The following is a 23,423-nucleotide window of genomic DNA, read 5'->3' on the forward strand; positions in this document are numbered from 1 at the left end:
GGAATGGGAGAAGAAAGAGGAAAACCCTGGTTAGCCTGCACCTCGGCAAGTCAGGCAGCCTGGCCCAGGACGTCAGCCTGGAGGAAGGGGCGTCTTCCTCTCATTTGCACTCCAGCTGACAGTGCCTCTTTGTGATTTCTTTTTTTTTTTTTATCTAAGGGGCACCTTTTTACAAAAGTGACTACTGAATGCCTTTACCATCCCCGTTTTTCTTAATTTTGAAAAGTTTCAAACATAATTAGAGAAAGTAGCATATGATCTTCTTCGCCCATCACACAGATGCTATAATTATCCTTCTTAACCACTTTTCCTCCACCGGCTCCACGTCTCTCTGGTTTTCTGAAGTATTCTGAAGTATTGTAACGCAGAATCTGACACTGACACTTTGTGTACACATGGACTTGGCACTTCCAAACAACATGGACTTTTCTTATTTTTATTTTTTACCCAGCCACAGAGGCTAACGTTATCACACATAATAAAATAAGTGATAATTTGGTGGTGTCAGCTAATACCCAGTTCATTTTCTAGTTTCTTTGATTTTTCTGAACGTCTTTTTGTAGTTCATTTCTTGGAAATAGGATCCAAACAAGCAGCAGAAGTTGCATTTAGTTGTTAGAAATCTTAAGTTTCTTTTATTCTAGGTTAAAGGTTTATAATCTTTTTTTGTGCCATTGACCCATTTGGTGGCCTAGTGAGTCCTCTCTCTGAATGATGTTTTTTATTTTTGTTATTTTCCCCACCTTCTTCCTCTCTCCTCTCCCCTGCTCTCTGGTTCAAGCCGTTGTTTCTCAGTCTAGTTGTGTAGGACACAGCTCCCTGGCCCATGCTGGTATTAGGAGCCTTGAGCTCCCCCGGCTGAGGCAGTCGGTTGCCGGGGCGGCGGCTCACAGCAGCTCACGGCAGTTCACCGCCGCCCAGCTCCAGGAAGGGCCCTTGTTTACAGTCTTAGCTGTAGAGGGCGCAGCTCACAAGCCCATGTGGGAATCGAACCGGTGATCTCGGCGTTAGGAGCACGGCCCTCCAACAATCTGAGCCACTGCACCGGCCCCTGAATAATATTTTTAATGCATACAATAAAATACAAACGATGACAAAACCAATTGTGATGAAATAAAAGTATCATATTTTAAAAGTGCGAATTTATGAAATAGTAGTTTGTACTTTACTTATGTATTTTATAACAAAATTCAGTGACAAATCTAATAAATACCAGAATTTAGAGTATGAGTATATATAATAGTTTAAGACAGTTAAGTTTTAATATGACATGAAAACGTCTGATTTCTGTTGGTGACAAAGTCTCAGCCATTGTTAATAGTGCTGTGGCTTCTTGCCTGTTCACGCAGGAAGGAAATGTTAATTTCTGTTAGATGTTGGTGACAGTAAAATTGTTCAGTATTTTTCCCATCCAGATTTGGAAGCCTCTGAATCCTACTCCTAACCTCCTGCTCTGGAGTAAATGTACTAAGAAAGGTCCTGGCCGCGTGCTTCTGTTTCACTGCCTTTGCCTGTTTCCCACCAGCTTGTCAAGCAGTTCTCGACTTCCTGTTCTTTTCTTTCGCCTGGATCATTCTTCCTTTTGCTCTGAATAAGACTGGCGCCTCCTCTTAATTCATATCTCAGTGCAAAGGTCATGTTCTCAGGAAGACCGCCCAGTTTTTTCTTCTAGTAATCTTGTTTATTTGTTTACTGTGACAGTCTTCTTTGAATATGAGGGTCTGAAGGTAGGAACCACCTCATGCCCTCCACTGTGTCTCCAGTGCTGAGAACAGAGTACTTGGCAAATAGGTATTGCTTGAAAAGTATTCCTCAAATGGATGATTCTTAAGCTCATATTGCGCATTATGTTTTTAGTTCCTTTCCACGCATTCAGTCTAATGTTAGGTTTTAGAATTTAGCATGGCAAGACTGGTCTTTTTGGGAAATGATGCCGAGCTGTTTCATCTGTATTGACGTTATACTGAGGACAGCGAACCCTTCACATCTTGATCTTAAGCATCATAATCCCTGCTTAGAAATGCACTGTGGTTTGCAGGACCTGGACATACGTGGCTTCATTAAGTTTGATAATCAACACTTCACAGTTGCTTCCCTGTTCACGATTCAGTTCTCATAGGCTGTCTGTAAATCCATTTTGTGTTGTCCAAGATGACTGAGACGGATTTAGTTTGTGTAACTGATTGTAGTTATTATTTCCAGAATACCTGTATTTTTTGTCAGCATGTATTTACTTTAATGTTGCTTTATTCTCAATGTGAATGAACCCATATCTAAATTAGTGGATGAGTCTTGTCCCTGTAGAGAAAAACTGATTAGGTACCTTAAAAAATTTCCTTTCAGATACAACGAAAATGCCTTAACCCAGAAATGTGAGACTATTTTATTGAGTCAAATATCAATTTTCTGTTTCTAACCTAGGATTTTTTGTTTATTGATTTTAAAATCAGTCTTGAGGAAGAGAGGGTAATTTATAGAATGAAGAGGAAGGCAGGAGTGGGATCAAAAGATTGGATGGAGAGATTAGCCTTAGCAAGGAAGGGAATCATTCAGTGGGCCTTGTAGCTAGCCAAGGATTTTAGGGATTTTGGTGTTTATCCTAAGAACATTGGGAAGCAGTTAAAGCAGTGGGATGACGTAAATAGCTTTGTGTTTTGAAAGTACCATTGTGGCTGTAGTCTGGAAAATGTATTGTATGAATATGAGGAAACCAGTTGTAAAGGTATTGCAGAAGTTCAAGTGAGAGATGCTCATTGGAATTACTAGAGGGTAAGATCTTTAAGAAACGTACATGGATTCCACTAGGAATCCAGGTTTTTGGGTGGGTGGGTGGGTGGGTGGGTGGGTGGATGGATAGATAGATAGATATAGATAGATTAAATAGATAGATTAGATAGATACATAGATAGATAGATACATAGATAGATAGATAGATAGATTGATTGATTCAGACGTGGCCACTGACTGGAGATAGCCATTCATTGAGACATGAAATGATGAGAATGTATTATCTTTGGAGATGAGAGAAGATAATCTGGGTTTAAATGTACTGTTAAATGTGTGTGTACTCATAGACATTCACATAGACATACAAATAGGTTACATTTGGGGTTATGTTTATGAACTTTGATTAAAAACTTTATTTTTGTAAAAATTAAGTTTGTCTTTTTTGCCCAGTTCATTGAGGATGGAACAGCTTCCCAAAGGGAGTCTGCCCACGTTGGGTATTGTCTAGAATATTTAAAAGATCATGGTTCGTTTTTTAGGAGTATGCCATCTCCAGTTGACGGAACTCCACAATTTTTTGTAGCACAAGAGTTTGAGACTCACTATACATGGTTGTAACAGATCTGGTATTCTCAGTTTCAACTTTTTTCTTTTTCATGGCCTAATAAGTAGCTCTGTAGTAATTCTGTGCCTTGTGTTTTTTCCACCCATCCTAAGCCCAGAGCATTTTGTAAGCTTGCTGCTCTTGAATATGGTCTTCTACTTTCTCCTTGTTGAGGCATAGTGATTTTCCAATTTGATCTGTTGTTTTTCTTTTTCTTATGCTCAAAGTTCCCCATAATTCTCTCATTCATTCTCCTATTTTCCCTCTCTCCCTGCCAAATGTGTGTGTATAAGTAACCAGTCAGCCTGCATTCATTCTTTTCTTTATCCCTTTAATGGTTACATGGGAATATTACTTGAGAATAAGTAATATCTGTTCTTTTTCAATACCTTTGCTTTTCCATACGGGTTCTAGTGGATAATCAGTAGAAAGAAAGAATTTTCTTAAACAATTTAGTTCATAGCATTTCCTAACCATATTAACATGATTTCTTGTTTGTTCTATCTGATATTTCAATAGTTACTTCTAAATAACATTAATAATATTGCTGTTTATTACAACATAGGTGAATGCAATTATTTTTCCTACTTCGATACAGTCTTGGTCTATTTAACCAGTCCTTTTCTGGGTGGATGTTTAGGTTGCTTTCTGTTTACTGTGCTGTTACAAATCATGCCTCATGATAGTGTTATGCCAACTTTATTTCATATTGTTAATGTATTTTGGGAAGAGCTTCCTACATGCAGAATTGATGAGTAAAGGGTAAATGCTCGTGTAATTTTGCGGGATGTTATCAATTTCCCTGCAGTCAGCATTGTGCCATTTGCATTTCCACTGGTATGTATGAGTTTGCCTGTTTTCTCACAGGTCTGTCCGAAGAATCTGATGTGTATCTCTTAATCTTTTGTTAGTTCAATAGATGGAGAACGGTTTCTCAATGAAGTTTTTATTTGATTCCTCTTCAGTTCAAGGTTGACCATGTTTAGGCTTACATCAGTTCTTTCTCTGCAAACTATTAATATTTTTCTCCATTTTTCTATCAGAATGTCGGTCTCCTCCTCTTCCTCTGTCTCTCTCTCTCTGGTATATTGGGGATATAAACCTTGATCGGTTGCAAATATCCTTTCCCAGTTTGTAATTTTCCTTCTGATTTGTTGATGTTTTTATTGGCATGCAAGAGTTTTTCCCCCCCAGATTTTACGTAATCACAGTTATAAATCTCATTGCTTCTGGGTTTTGCCATATTTAGGAAAGTTACTACTTCGCCTGATTTATAAAGGAGTTCATGTTTTCTTCACCTCTAGAACTGGTTTGTTTTGTTGTTTACATTAAGATATTTGATCTCTTTGAAAATTATTCTCATATAGGGTTGTCTAACAGCTCTAATTCTTTTTCCTTATGGCTGTCCTGTTACCCAGACATTTATGAAAAAATATACCTTATCTTGTCTAGTTATCATAGTGTCAGTACCTGGCAAATTGTAGGTGCTCTGAAAATGTGAAAATGTTTGGTCATTTATCCCTTGAAGAGCTAAGTCCAGTCAACTTCATTCAAATTTTGATTATGATCTATAACTCTAGAAAGTTCTTTAAAAATTTTTGAAATTTATTAGAGTAGATTTAGTGAACATAGTGAATATGTGCTAATCATACAAGATATAGTACAAACCTTGATATGATTCGCTTGTTACTGACTTTATTTTTCACTGATTTTAAACCTGGAAAAATTGAAAAAATACAGAAAAATAGGAAGAAAACATAGTCATTATTCCATTTTCCAGAAATCACCACAATTCCATTTTTACATATTCATTTTCATTTAAAAAAGTACATATGTTAGTGGAATATGAACCATACTACATTGTTTTATAGCCTGATTCTTTTTTTGTTACGGCTTAATAGAGTGAGTGGTTTTCTATGTTATTAAATTGTCTTTGAATCCAAGTTGTAAAGGACTGTAATATTCTATTATACAACTACCATAGTTTATTTAATCTCTGTTTTGGACTTTTAAATTTTTTTCTGGTTTACTTTCTTACAGATTTTTAATTGTGAGCTAATGGTTCAAAGGCTTTTGTTAAATATTTTAAAGTTGTTTTTCAGAAAGACTCTACCAGCTTACACTGCCTGTGGAGGACTTTCTCAACCCTTACCGTTATTTTAATATCTTCCAGTTTGATAGATAAAGATGGGACCTAGTTTCTAAGTGCATTTATTGACTACGAGTGAGGCTGAATGTTTTATTGGATGATTTCATTGTTTGTGATTTATTTATGGCTTATGGTCAGATTTCTTTTGGAATATTTGTTTTCTTACTGACTTGTAACAGTATTTTTATATATCGAGACTGTCATCCACTGTCAATTATTGTAAATATTTTCTCAATTTCTATTTTGCCTTTTAATTTTGCTTATGGCAGTAGTCAATTTTATGTAGAAGTTAGTATTTTGTTTATCTTTTTCTGCTTGATTTCTTTCTCTGTTTGATTTTTTTTCTCTCTGTGATCAGTAAAATAGTCCTCCTACCCCTTCAGTAACAGGCTTCACAGTGCCTGGCATGTAACAGGTTTGGTAATTATTAGGACAGTATTGTACTTAGTTTGCTCTACTGGGATTTATTTTTGTAAAGTATGAGTTTAGTAGTATGAGGACTTAACCTGAATTCTAAACATTGCATCCTAGAGATTAGCCAGTATTTATATTAAATAATGGAATATTAAATTTTAATTTGTTCATGAGACCAGGTTACTATAAACGTTAGGGTCTCTTTCAGGTCTGACTTTTTTTTTCTTGATATAAGTGCCAACCTAGTTTTTGTGTTGGTACAAACCAAAAGCGTTGTTGCTTCATAGTAAATTCTTTATCATCATTTTCAATAGTATTTTCTTAGCTACTGATGCCTTTTTTCCATATTAACTTTATAATCGTGTTGTGCTTTCCACACACACTAAAAACTTTTTAAAAATGTAGAAAGACTCTTGTTTTTGTATTATAGTCTTGCTTTTGACTGATTTTGTGAGTTCTTTTTATTCTTTGAGATAGTTGATTGGTTGGATGTTATATAAGTAAATATGTACTTTTCCCTTTTTTTGTAGTTATATTTCAGTTCAAGAATCATCGAACTTGAATCATTTGATATTTTTTATGATGCTGTTGATCTGTTTTCATTTTTTTTCAGTGTTTATGACACTAAAGTGAGATTCAAATTTAGAATCTGTAGGATTCAGTTGGAAATTGAAATAATTGGACTAATAACAGACTGAGGCAGTTGCTTTAGCTCTGTTTAGCGCAGCCGTGCTGTGTGAAGGGAGAGGAAACAATTTCTGCACATACAGGAAGGTTTCCTTCCTCTTCTGGCTGATTGTGAGGTTTACAATTACATTATGCTGGGACGAGGGTGTGTGCGTCTGTGTTGGTGGAGCTCAGTGATCAGTTTCTTCCTGAAACTCAGAATGTCCCCCTTTCAGTATTGGATGTATTAACCTGTCTTCTTAGAGTCGTGTTTAAGTAACACATCGATATTCTGTGAGGCATATTAGAAACGTCTAGTACGGATATTATTTGACTTCTTAAATCTGTGTTAATTTAATAGTAAAATTTTGTAGTTAAGCGGTAAAATCTTGGGGAAAAAATACCCAAATCAGCCAGATCAGAGGATTTTACCACCTTGTCACAAAACAGTAGTGACTAACTAGTAGTGTGGGTAAATAAATACTTTTGTCTAATAAAGATGATCAATTGTGCTTCAAAAGAAGCACCTTTTGTAATTTTTAAGTGTCACCTGCCTGTTGTTTACAGATGTGTCTGTGTGCTTAATGGTTTTCTAAGGTTCTGGCCACCAGACATCAACTACTGAAAAGGAGAAGAAAAAGGAACTGAGGGCTCAGGATTCCTCTCGTTTCGCTTCTCTTTAGTTGCACTTAACATGAGGTTCCCCTCCAGTGCAAGAAAATGTTGGAAAGCCTGGAGGCTGTGGCAAAAGGTGAAGGGCAAGTGGAGAATAGAAGACAGGCCTTTTTTGCTTAGCTTTTTATACCTTGTAAAAGGTGTCATTATGTGAAATACACAGCAGAATAGTAGAGGTCTTCGCGAGGGAACCCTGTTGCTTCGCCAGCTGTGTGGTCCTAGGTCCTCACTCAGCCTCTCGCAGGAATGAGACTTTCCTATCTCTCCAGGTTATTTATAAGGATTATGTGAGATGCATGTAAGGTGCTTTAACACAGTGCCAGGCACGCGGTGTGTGCGCCATCAGTGAACAATTCCTGTTGCTGTTGTTAGTATTTTTATAGGGGTTTTTGGTAATGGATATTCATATTCCAGTTGAGATTATATAGGATTATGCTGTATACTAAGAGGTGAAAATTTTAATTACAGAATTAGAATTTCATCACTTATAATCTTGATCAAAATAGTATATTGACAGTTATTTTTGTCTTCTAAAATAACTATTAACACTTTAAGTATAAAGATTATTCTGTAATATTTTCTTTGATGAAGCAGTGCTGTCATTTAAAATTATATTTTCATGTATAATAAAAATACCATAGGCATGAATAAGGCACAATTAATACGTGGTGAAATGTTTTCATACCATATTTTAAAATGCAATATAAAAATTCATATTTTGCTGAAGAAGTCAACTTGCATATTGTTGACTTCTAGAAAGTCAAATATCAATTAATAGTAGAATATTTATTTTAAAATAAGAATTTTCAGCTGTACTAAGAAACTATTATTTGGTCCAGTGCTCTTTGAGAACTCATCAGAGTCTATCATTAGATTACCATTGGTTTTCAAGATAGTATTATCAGGGATATAAAAATGATTTTAAATTGGTGCTTTCATAAGTCAACTTTTTACACTTGAATTTTTCCAGAAGGAAAGTACTCCCATAGGACATCCTGGACAAACAGGGCTGGGCTTGGTTCTGTGTGCATAGCTGTGCACCTACGCAGGGATCAACATACACCTTTCCCCCTTGATTTAGAGGTATAAATGAGAGAATTACACCGAGGGGCGGGTTCTTTTTGTCTGTCATCAAACTTGCGTAATTTGGTATTGTCCTGTTATGTGTGACTCGTATAGTAATTTTGGTGTCTAATTTTAGTCGTTTTGTAATCATATGGAATAAATTAAGTGAAAACCAGACCTAACAAGAGCTGAAGGTGTTGTATAGCTCAGCTCTCAGAATTACTCTATGTAGAACAGGACACTTAGACTAAGAAATTGAAAATGGGAGATAAACTGAGTATAAATAGAATTCAGTGTATGAAATAATGAGTACTTAAGCAGGCCTTGTGATTCTGAACTTGATCAAATGAGACAAGTCTGTTTTGATGCAATGTCTCTTCGGAATTAAGGATAAAAATAATTGTGTTAGAATTAGAATAAGTAACATCCTGATTAAATTAAGGTTGATACATTTACATACTTGTATGAAATAAAAACGTTAAAGTTAGTGGATATAGTATTTCCTGATTTTTAAATTTGTAATGGAGCCAAACAAAATTACTGTGAAATATTTGTACCATAACACTCAGTGATATTTTTCTTTACCTTTTTTATTAAAAAATTGATAAAAGTGCATTGTATACATTGTTCATCCTAGAATTAAGTGTTCATCAGCATTTGTAGTTTCCCCCCATTCCCCCCAAAAAGGTTTTTAATTGGTGATGCAGAATATTTGTCACCTACCAAATTAAAAACTGCAGGTTTGTAAACTTGGCACTCAGAGAAAGAAGTAGGTGCCATAAGATGATTAAGTATTGGCATGTGTACACCTGCTGTCAGGAAATAAACTTCCCGTATGTTGCATTTGGCAGCCATGCATCTTAAAAATGGATTGAATGAAACTGCTGCTGCACTCTTTATCCTTTTTCAACAGCACATTCTCTTTGTGACTTTAAGTCGTCACTTCTGCTTCAATTAGAGAAACAGGGTGTATTTTTACAGAGCGTCTTGAAGTTAAGTGGTGGTTCCTTAAGACTGCAATAACTGATCTAGTTGAATAATGCGTTGAAATACTAGCTTGGCCCTTTAACACCAACGAGGAAACACATTTGTCTACTTTGAAACATTTAATTTTTTGCTTTTATAAAAACTTGAGCCTGAGACACATCGATTTTTCACATTTTATCACGTCAAAATAATTTCCCCCAATATATGTATTAATAAAAGAAAATGAATCTCTCAGTCGCTTTTAAAAAGTAAATACTTAAGATGAGAACTGCATTGATGAAACATCTGAACTTTGTAAATGTGTTTCTGGAATAACTCAGCTAACTCTTATTGCATGGAATACGGTTTTTAGAACCCTAAAATAGTCATGTCAGAAAATTTGTCCTTTGCACAATTACAAAGTTTCCTTAAAATTGACAGTAATGTTTTATTTACATGTGATTATATATTGAAATGAAAAACTGAATCTGAAATGAGGGGTCTTTTGACTGCCCCCATTTCTTAAATTAAAATTGATGTGGGAAATATATGCAAATACGTCTTCTTGGCCCCTAACGTAAGACTTGAACCATTGATGTCTGCATGCTTGTTATTGCAGGTTAATACACAGAATCCCCTTACACAGTTTTTGTATAGATTCTTTCAGGATGCCTTTCTGTTATATAATGTATTTTTAAGAATTACCTTCTTCAGAAATTAAAACAAATATTTTTGGAATTCTTTCATGTGGTGAATTTTAACTAAAACCTGTCCTATGGGTGTACTCAGTTTTAACTATACATGCTTTTAGCAATATTTTACAGATTGCACGTTGGAAAAGAAAAGTTGTTTTCTAGTGTAGTTTACGGTGGCGATACCTGCCTGCCTTTTCTTTTGCTGCGTTGGCACAAGCGTTGTGCTTATTTTGTTGTAAATGGTTCCAGTATTTTATCAGTTCACTAGGCTGGAACTGATGAGAGGTAATTAGGTGGCTGTATTTACAGCTTGAGTAAGAAACTCGCCAGTGATTGAACACAAACTCATTGGGCGGAGGCACAGGGTCAATTCTCAGCTTGGCGAGACAGATCCCTACGTATACATCTTCCAAGTGCAGACGGCGGATACTTAAAGAAACTTTAAATATCTTCTCGGCCAGGTCTCCAGAGAAAACGTACCCAGTCCCAGAGCAGAAGACAGGGTAGCGCTCACTTGGGTAGAGGTCTGGTGGCATGTACCATTTGCTGTCTTTGTTTCGGTTGGGTGCGTATCCTCTCATTAGGTAACCAGTGAAATAGTTCCGTCTGGGAGGCAAGTCTGGCTTCAGTAATTTGTGTAGCAGATATTCAGTGTTGACAAACATGTCACTGTCAGTTTTCATAACATAAGGGATATGTGGACAGTATGTTGCAACCCAGTTCATGCCCATCAGTGTTTTAATGGTCAAATTATAGTATGTATCTAAATATTCCTGTTGAATGATATCATGGTGTTGTCTGCTTTCTTCCAGTATTGCACGTTGCAGGTAGCCATTTAACTTAATACTGACGCCCAACAAAAAAATGCGCGTGATTTGGATTCCAGCTGCTAGACTTTCGTTGCCCCAGGTTTGCCGGATGGCTCTTCTAGCTTCTATTTGTCCAGGTTCTGCAGCTATTAGTAGTATTAAAAAGGGGCTTTTCTCTTGGCATTTTCCAGGTTCATTGATAATATATTTGAAATGGTAAGCATTGGGATGTCCAGTACCTTTCTCGGTGTAAATACTTCCATTGGCACTGAGTGTATTCTCCAGCCCTGTAACTCCTTGGGGCGAAAGGTCGGTGTTATTGGAGTTGGTTGCTGTTTGAGGCCTCAGAGTTTGAGGGACCGTTTCTTTCCAAATGTTTCGAAGAGAGCTGTGGTTTGTCTCACTTTTTGTGGAACGAAATCCTCGGAAAGTGTAGGTCACAGGGTTTTCCTTGAATCCACCTCTGCCTGGCAGCCAGTCATGATGATTGAAAAACAAGAACATGGCAAAAAGGAACACTAGGGAAAGTACGCCGATGAGGTGGGTGCGGAACAGAGACCTCTTGGCGTTCCAGCTCATCTTGGCAAAGCAGCAGTGCCTTCTCCTCCACTGCAGCATGTTGTACAGATCCAGGGCCGGGGAGGAGCTACTGGTGCTGAGAAGGGTTCCTTCTGCGGAATCAGGACTGTTCTTTGGTGACCATCTTCTCATTCGGTCACATTGTCTCCGTTGCAGCCATTCTGTAAAGATAAAGCACGGAAGTTTACGCAATGCTAACTGTTACAGAACTGTCTGAAAGAGACTTGGAGCGCTCTGAAATTAGGGCAAATAGGAATTCTGAAGCTGTGAACATACGGTAACCCAGGAACAAAGTTTATAACTCGTTTCCTTTTGGAAACATAACATCACCACGTAGAATTAGTTTCTTTAAAAATATACCTTTTTGTAGCACAGTGAGCACTGTAGTGAGGGGGACGGATATCGTTTCTTCCACTTACTTCGTTGTCTCCGTAGGTCTGGTCATTTGTACCCTGGACCTAAGTTAAACATGTACAAGTTGTGTGCATGTGGAGGAGAACGCCAGTGATTTCCTGACCGAGGCCACGCGAGAAGGCCTGAGAGCAGATGGGAAATGTATTGGCATTAATTAAAATTGATTTGACATGCCATTGGTGGGGTGGCGCTCAGTCAGCGGCCCTTTCTGTACAGCGGCCATGTATCAGTTGTGGGACAGACGGCGCAAGGTTGATTATGGCAGAGCTCTGTTAGACACAGTGCGCTGCTTGGCATGTTTCCATTGGCCCCTGCTGTGCTGAGAAAGTGAGTGAGAAGATGCACCTGTCAAAATTAATTTTCAGGGTCCAGTAACTTCAGTGCAGATTTTCAGACAGTAATAAATGATGAGCATTTCCAGGCATTCTTTGCTAATCCTACCCTTCCACTCCAAATACGAGGGGTTCAGGAGATCATTATCTACACTTAGACTGAAGATTGATTTTTACAAAAAATATATAGCAGCTAATTATCTTTAATTGTCTGTGGCCTTGGCAGAGCACTGTCACATATCCCAGTAGACTCTGCATGTTAGAATTAAACAAAGAACTACTTTGAACAGTCTTTTCAGATTTCGTACAAAATATGGGCACTAATTACTGTCATAGCCAACTGTTTAACATTTTAAATTTCACAAAATGCATTTTTAAAGATTCCTAAGTTATGCTGTGTTCTAAATTTGTACGTATGTAGAAAATTTGTTACATTTTTAGGACTTTTGCGAGCATGGCATTTAGAACCCTAAATTTTTAAAAAGATTATGAGATACCAGTATGAGAAGTTCATGGTACCGCATGTTAAGAATTGGCTGTTGTCTTTGAAGCGGATTTTTCAGAACATAGCACAGATTTGTTCATGGTTTCTGGTTTGTTTTTCTGGATCAAGCCACAGGGGTGGAGTTGGATAAAGGAGCTGTATGTAGCTTGAATTCTAGTAAAAGAAAAAACTTTGGGTAGGGGACTAATAAATATGCAATTTTAATTTTCCAGCTTTTTATTATGAAAACTATTTCTTTAAGCAAAAGAAAACTAGTCAATAAAAAATTTAATGTGGGAACATTTATTTGAAATTATAATCTATACATCCATACGTATGTGTTCATTTAGTCTGTGATGTTGAGAGATTCATGGTTAATACCAAATTTGTTTAACCTTGACCTGAAATTTAATTATTTTGGGGAAATAATGCCAGTCCTCATATAACTGAATAATTATAGAGTAAAATTCATTTATATACATAATGTGAAGAACTTTGAAACTATTGACTGAAAGTGTTGAGACATATGAATGAAAGTACTTCTAGTAACAGTCACTAGGGGGAGCAAGTAGGTGGGAATTTGAACAAATTTCTAAACTGTCATAGTACAGTCGCCGGCTTTTTATAATTTCTAGTATCTGAAATTTTGTAGTACTTTTAGAAGTTATGGCATTTCTCGCGTGTAGAAAATTAATCATTTTGTGAGATGCGAACAGTGATTTATTTTTAAGTTTGTGGTTTTAAATACATAGGATCTAATTTGCTATTTATTAAAGTTCATTTACATGAATTTTAATGTTACATTACTATAATGAAGACCAAGGCTATTCACTGTACCAGTAAAACATAGTTCTGCAGTGAACTAAGCTGAAAATAATTGAGATGAGTATCATGATTTAGAAACTCACTTTTTCCTTTCTCGTGAATGTAAATAGTTGGCCAGTCTGTTTAGACTGGGAAACTTTTTCTAAGCTTTTATTTTCAAATGAAACATTTAATAAATAGTAATGATACTTACACCACATAAAGAAGCCAGTAGATGTACGGGTTATGTGTATATACTTTAAAAATACAAAAGTGGCTTTTAAATTTTAATTTCATCATCTGATTTAAACATTCCAAAGCTCAATTAAATGTATCAGCTTTCTGTTCATAAAATAATGCTGCTTGCAATCTGGTTGAAGTCCCAATTATTTACATTTTTTAAAAGTGTAAATTTTGACTGCTTAAAAAAGCAGTAAATACAAAGTCAGATTTTTGAATGAATGTTTAAATAATGGACTGAAGAAGTGAATGAAGGTAATTATCATGGTAATAAATGTTGGTATTTTTATTAAAACAATATACCTGAAGTGATATTTGTTTGTAATCCAGCACAAATACATAGTTTATGGTTCCATGTGATTTTGTAGCAATGGATGATGGAAATATATCTTAATTTAAATTCATGTATTTGTATGTTTGTAACTATTCAGCTGCTCAGGCTTGAAATCATATATACTCATATGTTAACCTCCCATTGATAAAAATGCATGTGTCCAGCCTTAAAACTTTTTATTATAAGTTTATCAGGTATTATAATTTTTCTGTTAAAAAGAAAGTAAAATTAAAGTAAAATTACAACCTTTTATTACACGATAAAAATCATTCTCCAGTTACTGCCTGTTGTATTTTAATTCTCAGAAAGTAGGAACAAGACAAGAAAGTTAAAAATATTGTGGCATTCTAAATATTTTTGTACTTTTACATTTTTGGCACAGAAATAGCTTTGATTTATCTCTTACGGGTTTTTATGGTAGTATTTTCAAGTTATAATGTGTGTTTACGTCTTATGGACTGAAGTTTATGGAATATTACTGTAAAATGTTCAGTTACTTACAGACACACATACCCACTCACTGTCTTTATCATTTGGCTTTTAAAAGTGTTGATATCTTTAGTGTATTGGAACAGTTGTAAATTTAAGTGGTGCTTAAATGAAAAAAATGCTACACTTTGTTATGAAATATCGAGCCTATAAAAATGTTTAATTGGTGACTTTAACCTTAAGAGATACAGGCTCTAAAAGGGACTTGAGGTTTTTACAACCATATTTTTTTAATACCATCTGATTTTATTCTTACGTGGAATAAAAAATTCATGGTTTGAATGAGAGTTGATGTTGAGATGTAATAATAGTAGGGCCTGCTAAAACTTGTTTAATCTTAATTTTAGAATGGAATGCTGACATGTCTTGCAAATGTTTGTCTTTTATGAATAGTGAATCATAGGTTACTGAGTTGTCCTGTGACATAGAGCAAAAATTGGGATCTTTGATAGATACGTAAAAAACTGTAGAAATATCTTTGAGTTCCTGAACCATGAGCTGCTATTCTATGATTGTTGCTAAGATAGTTTATTAATTTCTGCCCTGCACACACATAACCGTGGCAGTAGTTCGTTACTACATATTAATATAGCCTGAAAGCACAGTAGCTACATTTATTTTTAATTTTTTGGCCTTATATTGCTACCTATGGATGTTTTTATATCATAGTATTTTCATACTATGTTTTGGAATTTCACATTAAAAATGATCACCAACAACCTTATATGTAATCATTTAGAATCAGTCTGTTGCTTAAAATTAAAGCTCACTGTTTCAGGTAGGGGAATTTTTAGCAACTATTGATATTTCTTTGTTTAAAGTTGTATTCACGGACACCGTAATAACATGCAACCCACCGTGGTGGTGTTCTGTGCGTGGACCCAGTGCCTGTGATCCTCTGCACACGCCTTCTGTGTCGTGTCTCACTGCCTGGTAACACTTAAAATTTGTTGATACTCTCTTAGGTGGTGTTCCTTATCTCTATTTGATGAATATTGGAGGGAAGATTGTGTTGCCAAAAGCTGCTGTATATTGAGATCCTGTTGTAAAAGGACTTTGAAAACAGCTCTTCATGTTCAGATCATCTTTGGTGCTATTTAATGTAATTGCATTGTCTCTCCTGATAGCCATTTTTAAGGGAGCACTGTAATTTACTAGATAAGGATGCAATTTGACCTAATTTGGTAGAGGATTGCTATGTTTTCTTTAGAGGGCTACAGATTTTTTTTTTTAAGTTTAATTTCTCAGAGAATCCTTTAAGCACATCTTATATTTGCTTTTTCTCCCTTATATGCCTATAATCCGTATTTACTCCAAGCTACATAGTGACTTGAATAAAGCAGTGGCAGCTTGTCTTCTAAATAATGACACGTTTTTAGAATCATATATTTAGAAACCCTTCATAGTTTCAAGGGCAGTGAACTGTACGAACTCTTTTATCAGATATTATTGCCTGCAGGGCTAAAAAAAGGCAGCAGACATTTACATGAATATCACACATAAGATACTGACATACCTTCCTTGGTCAGGCCATTTGTGTGGAGAGGACTAAGCCCACTGAACGTACTTTGGGCACGCCATCACTTCAGCAGAAAGATGCTATGGAACATGCGTACATCCCCCAGCAGTCTGCCGCCTGCGATTGCTTTTCACAGCCTGCAAAGTGTCCGTCTGTCTGCCTGGCCTCCAGGCACCCTCCTTCTTCATAGGGGTCCTGCTCTTCTGCGGCTTTTCCTGTCTTTCATTTTCTCTTTCTTTAAACAAAAGAGCTGTAGTTGTCCGTTCTGTTTGGAGCACTGTGGACCCTTCCCGACAGTCGATACATTGAAGCTTTTTACATCTGCTGTTTTGCTGGCCGGACAATGCAGTGCTGTATTCTCTTCTCAGTATCCATATTTCTAGTAAAAACACGGAGCTGCAGTGTAAGGCAGCCAGAGCTAGAACGGAGTGCTTCGGTTGTGTTGGAAGAGACCAGGCTTTAATTCTCTCTCGTTGTTGCCTGGCAGCTGCAGGAAGGATTTTGAGCAGTTTTCCTGGGGTTTTAGTCTATAATATGAAACCCACGTTTCCTCAGCTGCTGCACAGGCAGGCAGCAGTTTAAATGTGGGCTTGACAGATGCTCTCTCTGACAGAGCAGAATTGAACGTCACTGCTTGGCTGAATCCCACGTGATTGTTTGCATTAATTTGGACTAAAAACCTAAGGTAGGGGAAGGCTTGGGGATTTTGCTTCTATGTGATGAATTATATATACTCAGTACAAGTGTAGTGATGAGTGTGTGATATGAAAATGGGATGATTATGAAAAGGTTATAATTTTATTTTTTTCCATTTTATGTCCTTTTTTTTTAAAAAAAAAAAAAACTTTATGCTGAAGAACATGCTTTCTTACCGTTGTCAGTGTTCGATGTTGGTTTTCATGTTTCTTCCATGGTTTCACTGGGCATAAGCAATTATTAGCTTTTATATGTAACTTGGTGAAATTTAACCCTTGCAGTGCACTCCTTCCCTTGAAGTTTTTGTTTCTTCCTCACATTGTCCTGATTTTACTAGTATCTGTTTAAGACTCACAGACCCTTTTCTTTTATCTGTAACTTAGACCCCCGCCCCTTGCGTTCCCCCCCACTTTCTGGGGTTTATGTAAATCAGTGCCATGCTTTGCTTTACTGACACGTGATGTGATACAGCCTAGATCTTTTTTCTCTTATGTGGTTTCGAGTGTTCTAGAAGGCAGCAAAACTTTTAATCACTTTTTTAATGTCAGCATTTCCTTTTTATTTTTCCTTTTGTTTAAAATTACATTTATGATAGAATCCAGCAAAATGAGCTGGTAGATACAGCACACGTGTACAGGATCCTCTTGGTGGGTAATGAGGTTTCACTGGTCATATTTACTTGTTCTGATATTTATTTCAGGATGGGTTAGTAACTTACTGTCAAGCAGATTTTTTAGTAAGCTCTAGATACTCATGCAAACATTTCTTTGTACATTTAGTATCCTGGGTTCTTTGCTTCCTTTTCTTTTTTTTTTGTTTTTAAACTGGGACATTGTCTTTTTTTTTTTTTTTTTTTAAACTAGCTTGAATTACCAGTTTTTTCTCTGAGGCTTTAGGGACATTAACTCCTAGAAATTTATAGTTTTGGAACTTAAGCTATATATTTGTATATGTTTCATCCCATCTTTCTTCCCCAGTCAGTGATGTCTCTTATTTCAAATATAGATGTGCATTTCCTCTAGTACCTGAAATTTTTTTGTCCTCATTTATTTTTAGTTTAGCTGATGAAAAGTACTTTGTAGTTTTAGGAATCCTATGACTGGTTTTTAGGAGTGTATATGACTTTCCTAGAAATTAGAAGGAACATTAAGAATTCTGTAAATGTGAAATCTAAAGCCTAGAGCTTTTGACTTTGAGTAGTTCAGTGTGAAGGAGAGACCTAAAACCCAGGTTTCTTGGCATTTAGGCCTCTTGCCCACGCATACCACACACGCTCACCAGTCATTTTTGTGTGTTTGTTTAATTTAGGCAGCAGAGGAATGCTTAGTGCCTACTTAAAATACCTTATCTTACAAAAGTAGAAGTTGATTATAGTAGATCAGTATTTACCCATAGTCCCTCACATAGGATTTCACTGTGCAGCTCAGCGAGCAGCAGTGGCCATTTATCACTAACCCAAGTCAGAATGGACACCAGGCCTACCAGAGTTGTTGTACAAATGGCTTTTTCCCTTGTAATGGTTTTATTACTGTAATACTCACCTAAAGATGAGGAACTAGTGCTTAGCGTTATAAACTAGTTATCCCAAATATTAGCTAACTATTGATGAGAAAGAGTCCGCCTGGGAGTTAAAACGATATTTATGTCCTTACGTTCTTTTCTTAACCATTATGCTACATGGCGCTGCTGTGGAAATTGTGGGAATTTTTTTCTAGTGCTGGCACACCATGCCCAGAAATCATTCACAGAAGTATAAATGGTTGTCACATTTTTACTTTACTCACCTGTTCAGCAAATATATATTGATCAACTACTATGTGCCAACATTTGCAGTTGGGCACAGCTTATTAAAGGTTAGGGGTACAAAGATGGTTTAGCCACCTTCCTGCCCTTTGTCTAGGAAGGATAAAGGAATTATTTTTGCCAGTTCTTTTGAGTGGACTCTTTTTTTGATGGCCTACTGGATTTATTATGGATCTTGGTTTTTCTTTTCTTTTTTTTCTTTTTTCTTTTTGTTTTGCATTTCTCATTTTTATTTGACAGAAAAAGTTGTTCTCGCTGTACAGATTTTAAAAAACCAAATGCATTTAAGAAAGGTGAAGAAAAGTTGGGGGTAGGGGGCCACAATCTCACTGGGAGGCAGTAAGGGCCAACTAATTTTAATTCCTGCCCCATGTTTCCAGAACACCTCACACAAGTTCTCTAGCCCCGAACCATCATCCCCCCAGAATTCAGGGGTACAGGGGGACAGTGCCTTCCAGTCTCTTTCTGACTCAAGACTGGGAAGTCTTGAACTGTATCCTCCCCTCCAGCAACTCCCATTTTCATTCCCCGCAACCCAAGCCCCCCAAAACATGTGAACCAGGAAAAACAGATTAACATTTCATACAAACAAAGAAAAATAGGTGGGGAGGGAAAGAAGGGAGCCCCTCCCTGCAAGGTGCTGTCAGGGTTTGGGGTGGCGGGGGACCCCTCCTGCAGCTGTTGGGGGGAAAGGACGCATTCCTTGTGGCTCCAGAACTTGGGGTGTGGTGGGATTCTCCCCAAAACATTCGTGGAGACCTGGATGAACCGTGCTGCGCGGAGGCGGGGCCCAGGCGTGTACATCCTGCATTTGTGTCCTGGGGAACAGCTGTCCCCACGCTAGCCTCTCTGGGAACCCCGCTCTGTGCTGCTCTGCTGGTCCCATGTGAGGGTTGGGTGAGGGGCATTGGCACTGAGGGACCCGGAGTCTAGTGGTTTCCTGGGGCTGCAGGTTTGGGCAAGGCCTGAGGGTCAAGCTTGGGGTGGGGAGGAAGCAGAAGAGGAAGACGAGGAAGAGGAAGTGGAAGTGGAATAGCAGGAACTGAAGCCGCTCCAGCCTCTTGGCCTGGCTGCGGTTGGCTCCTGGGATGTCCCTTTACAACAGCCTCCTTTGGGGTTGGGGCGGACTAGGAACCCTCCTCAGTGCTCGCTCAGGTTGAATGGGACGGTAAGGAGAGCCCTCTGAGTTCCCAGAACAGGAGCCTGCGGAGAAGGCGCTCCGCCTCCTTGCCCTTTGCTGCTGCAGGGTGGCCAGTGCAGAAGGCTGCTCGGCCCCATATAGGCAGGTGGTTCCCACCCCCAGGGTGGAGCACCCCAGGGCCAGGACCAGAGAGCATGTGTTATGGTCACCTGCCGAAGACGTGGTCTTGGCCACCGCCCCAGAGGAAAGGGACTGAGACCCTGCTGCAGGGGCGGTCTGGGCAGGTAAAGATGGAGTGGACTGGTCAGAAAAAGCAGGTGGCACAGGGGATGTAGGCGTGGGTCTGGATTATTGAGAGCGCTCCACGGTAACCTGCTGGCTGGTTGGGAACCTTCAGTGTTGTCCGGAGCCCCTGAATTCCTAGTGGACTGTTGTCTTAAAGATACTTGCTGTGGGACAAGTGTTTCTGCAGCAAACGAGATTCCTGAAAACTAATAAAAAGGGGCCTGTGTCCTTAATCAGAATTTACTTTAAACCTTTAGGTATAGCTGCATTCTGTTTAAGTTAAGCTGGTTAAGAACTTCACATAAAGTGCAGGAAAGCAGAGCAGGCATGAGATAAAAGTTCCTGTAGTGACTTTTTCTAGCAACCTTCATGTTTCCAGCCAAGAGAAACGGTGAAAATCTTATGACAGGCGAGCTTGTAGAAGTTCCTCCTCTAGTCTGGTTTCTTTTAACATCTGAATTCTATGGTTAAACTTTCTCAGTAGATGTGACAAGCTTCTTTGTCAGACTCAGCAGACTGCCAGCTATTTTGTTAAGTGTTATAACTGTCTTGTAATTTTTCCTTGCATAGGTCTACTTTTTAATCTGTAACATGTCCCTGATGGGAAAACAGGTAGTCATAGGGGTGGCTGGTTATCTCAGTTGGTTAGAGCATGGTGCTGGGAGCTCCAGGGTTGCCAGTTTGATCCCTGCATGGGCCACTGTGAGCTGTGCCCTCTGAAAAAAAAAAAAGAAAGAACATAGGTAGTTACTACTAAGTGCGTTATGGCCACAACTGCCCAGGTTGGTTTTAGGATTTTCCTGAGCCCGTCTAGAATAAATCTCAAGGAGTCAGAATTTAAAGACAGGATGTACAATGCCTCTGTCAACCTTAAAAATAAAATAGCTGGGAGCGGCCAGTTAGTTCAGTTGGTTAGAGCGCGGTGCTCTTAACAATAAGGTTGCCGGTTCGATCCCCACATGGGCCACTGGGAACTGCGCCCTCCACAACTAGATCGAAACAGCTACTTGACTTGGAGCTGATGGGTCCTAGAAAAACACTGAAATAAAAAAAAGTTAAAAAGAAATAGCCAGTTATTTTACCAGCAAAAAAATGAGTTTATTGAGAAATGGCAGAGAAATTGCAATTTGAGACATGCAAGCTATAAGACACCATAGGCAAGACCAGAGACGAAGGAGAAGCACATGACTTTATAGAGAAAAAAGGAAGTGGCGAGGGTGTGCTTCGAACAAAAGTGCGCAGGGTGGCCAGGTTTCCCATTGGCTGGGTTGTTGCTAGTCTGGGAGAACATCTCCCCTTCTCCTGTTGTGAGGTAAAGTTAGCTTCCTCCATCTGGGGAATAGAAGGCAGGCTTCTCCTGCCGGGGGGTCTGCTGGCAGAGCTGGGGGTGGGGGTGGGGGTGGGTGAGAGCCGCCCCCTTCAGGGCTTTCTGACCTTCATTTTAAATGAGGTTTCCTTTGTTCTTTTTCACACCTTCCAAACTCTTCTACTGGGTACAGAAGTAATTATTTTATTCATGTAGTTAATATTAATAGTTTTGCAGTGATTATTACATGATGAATCAGGTATAGATTTGCTCATTATCTAATAGTCAGGATAAGTCATTTCATGGACTTAACATTAATCTGTTTATCTAGATAAGTTCAACTAAAAATCTTTGGTTAAAAAGATTGAGGGAGAGAGGGGTGTGAGGGGGACACTTCAGTCATGGCGGGTGACTTCCATCCCCTGAGAATGCGGAGAAGCCCTGAGGATGTGAGCAGGAGCCGGGCAGCGGGTCCCCTCCCATCGCTCCTCGCCGCTGTCTGGGCTTTGGGGTGAGTAGTGGCCCCTGCGGCAGGCGAGCGTTTCACAGCACTCACCTAAGAGCTAGCTTCCTTTGCAGTGCTGGAGAAAAATGTTAATAAGGTTTTGGATCAGATGTAGTTTCCACCGCAGTACTCTGAAAATGCCATTGGACACAGTTACTTAGAGACCAATTTTAGTTTTATTGAGCTCAATCAAAAATTTTACATAGTAATGTTTGCTTGGAGTTTTTATCTCTTGACTATTTGGACTTAAAATTAGGTGAAATCTTTTGTATTGCATAAAAGATTTGGACAAATAGCATATATTTGGCTATTTAATTTTAGTGAATGGTTTTCCATTTTTGAAGAAAAAAATTACTGTTTATTAAGAGTTTAGAAATTTCCTATAAAGTCAGTAGATGATTTATGAACCAGTTGTACTTTTATTTAAACTCATAAAGCTGGAATTAGGAATTAGCCTGATTACAAATTAGCAATCTCAGAACGACCACAAGTGTCAGTGTTTGCCTGCCTTATTTTTTCTCCTTCAGTTTTCATCAACCTGTGCAACAGCTATTGTTTAAGAATTTCTTTTGACTTGAAAGCAGAGCTAAATTTAAGTCTCTTTCAGAACTAATGGTAGACATCTTTATCTGATTTAATTCACACAAATTATGAGTGATCCTAAAGGAAAATGTAAGCATTTAAAAGCAGCAGTACTTTCGCACATACTTTAATAGTATGATATAGTCTTTGGTTTGTCAGTAGCATAGCTATTTTATTTGGGCACAAATCAACTGGACTCTTTCAGTTGTTACTTGGTATATATGCAGGGGGTAGATACTCTTGGTTATGCTGCTGGAGAATGGGTTTTTGGTGTCATGACACGAAGAATTCAGAGACACACTGAATAAGCCAAGGAAGCAGTGAATTTAGGCTTAGGACTTTATTAGAATGGGGGTGCAAAATACCCAGGTTTTAGGGGTGGAGTTGCAGGCATTCCCAGGTGGGTCTTCGCTCACCACTCCTTCCGGTTGGGTGGGATTCCCTTTATTTGGCCCTTGTCTGAACTGCCATGGCGTCAGAGGGGTGGAGAGTGTTCCCTGCCCACAATGCTAATAGTATTATACTCTGTTACCAGTTAGCTACAGTTCACCTTGAGGAGCAAGATGGTGTCCGAGTCACCGAAATCTAGCTCTGGCCAGTCGGGTAGCTGCACCTTTTTCTAAGAGTGATCTCATCTCCTTTCTTTCCTTTGTCTCCCTCACACCCTCTTTCCTTTTCTCCCCCCTCTCTCCCTGCAACCCTATTCTTTCTGCCCACAAAGCAATTAGAGGGATGGTGCTGCAGGTAACACGCCTTGTTACGGGGGTTGTAGAAGTTTATGAAGGAGGCTTTGGTTGACAAAACTACTGAAGATCATTTAGTCAGTGGGGCCAGGGGAGGCAGTCTGTAGTGTTTGGGACGACTTCTGAAATCAGTGAAGTTCTGTGTTCCCCGGGACTTCTGGCTGTCCCATTGGGTATTTGTGTGTGAGTAACAGGCCTTTATAATTAAATGAAGCTAAACCATAATTGGAATACAAAGTGTGTTTTGTAAAGTTTTAAATATGCACTGAATTTTCCTAGGAATTTACAGTATATATGGAGGGAAGATTGGGCTTATATTTGTTCTGAATTTTGCCAGTATTACACCATTTTGAAAAATCATGTTGCTGTTGTAGTGATGCTTATAGTAATTGAATCA

At 38.2% G+C, this 23,423-nt stretch overlaps 2 protein-coding genes across 2 annotated transcripts in view; one reads left to right on the plus strand and one right to left on the minus strand.

Moving 5' to 3' along the window:
- The window catches only part of CDC73 (cell division cycle 73), an 88,016-nt gene that overhangs the window by 36,848 nt on the left and 27,745 nt on the right, over positions 1–23,423 (plus strand). The gene's annotated exons all lie outside the window — the stretch shown is intronic.
- B3GALT2 (beta-1,3-galactosyltransferase 2) lies at positions 8,873–16,562 on the minus strand. Its single transcript, XM_019746208.3, has 2 exons — positions 15,963–16,562; positions 8,873–11,510 (listed from the first exon to the last, which is right to left on the minus strand). Exon 2 carries the CDS (start codon positions 11,479–11,481, stop codon positions 10,120–10,122), a length of 1,362 nt encoding a protein of 453 aa, XP_019601767.1. The 5' UTR covers positions 11,482–11,510; positions 15,963–16,562; the 3' UTR covers positions 8,873–10,119.

Source organism: Rhinolophus sinicus, chromosome 6, assembly GCF_057876585.1.
Source record: "Rhinolophus sinicus isolate RSI-liver-muscle chromosome 6, RSI-T2T, whole genome shotgun sequence".
In the NCBI taxonomy this organism is placed as follows: domain Eukaryota; kingdom Metazoa; phylum Chordata; class Mammalia; order Chiroptera; family Rhinolophidae; genus Rhinolophus; species Rhinolophus sinicus.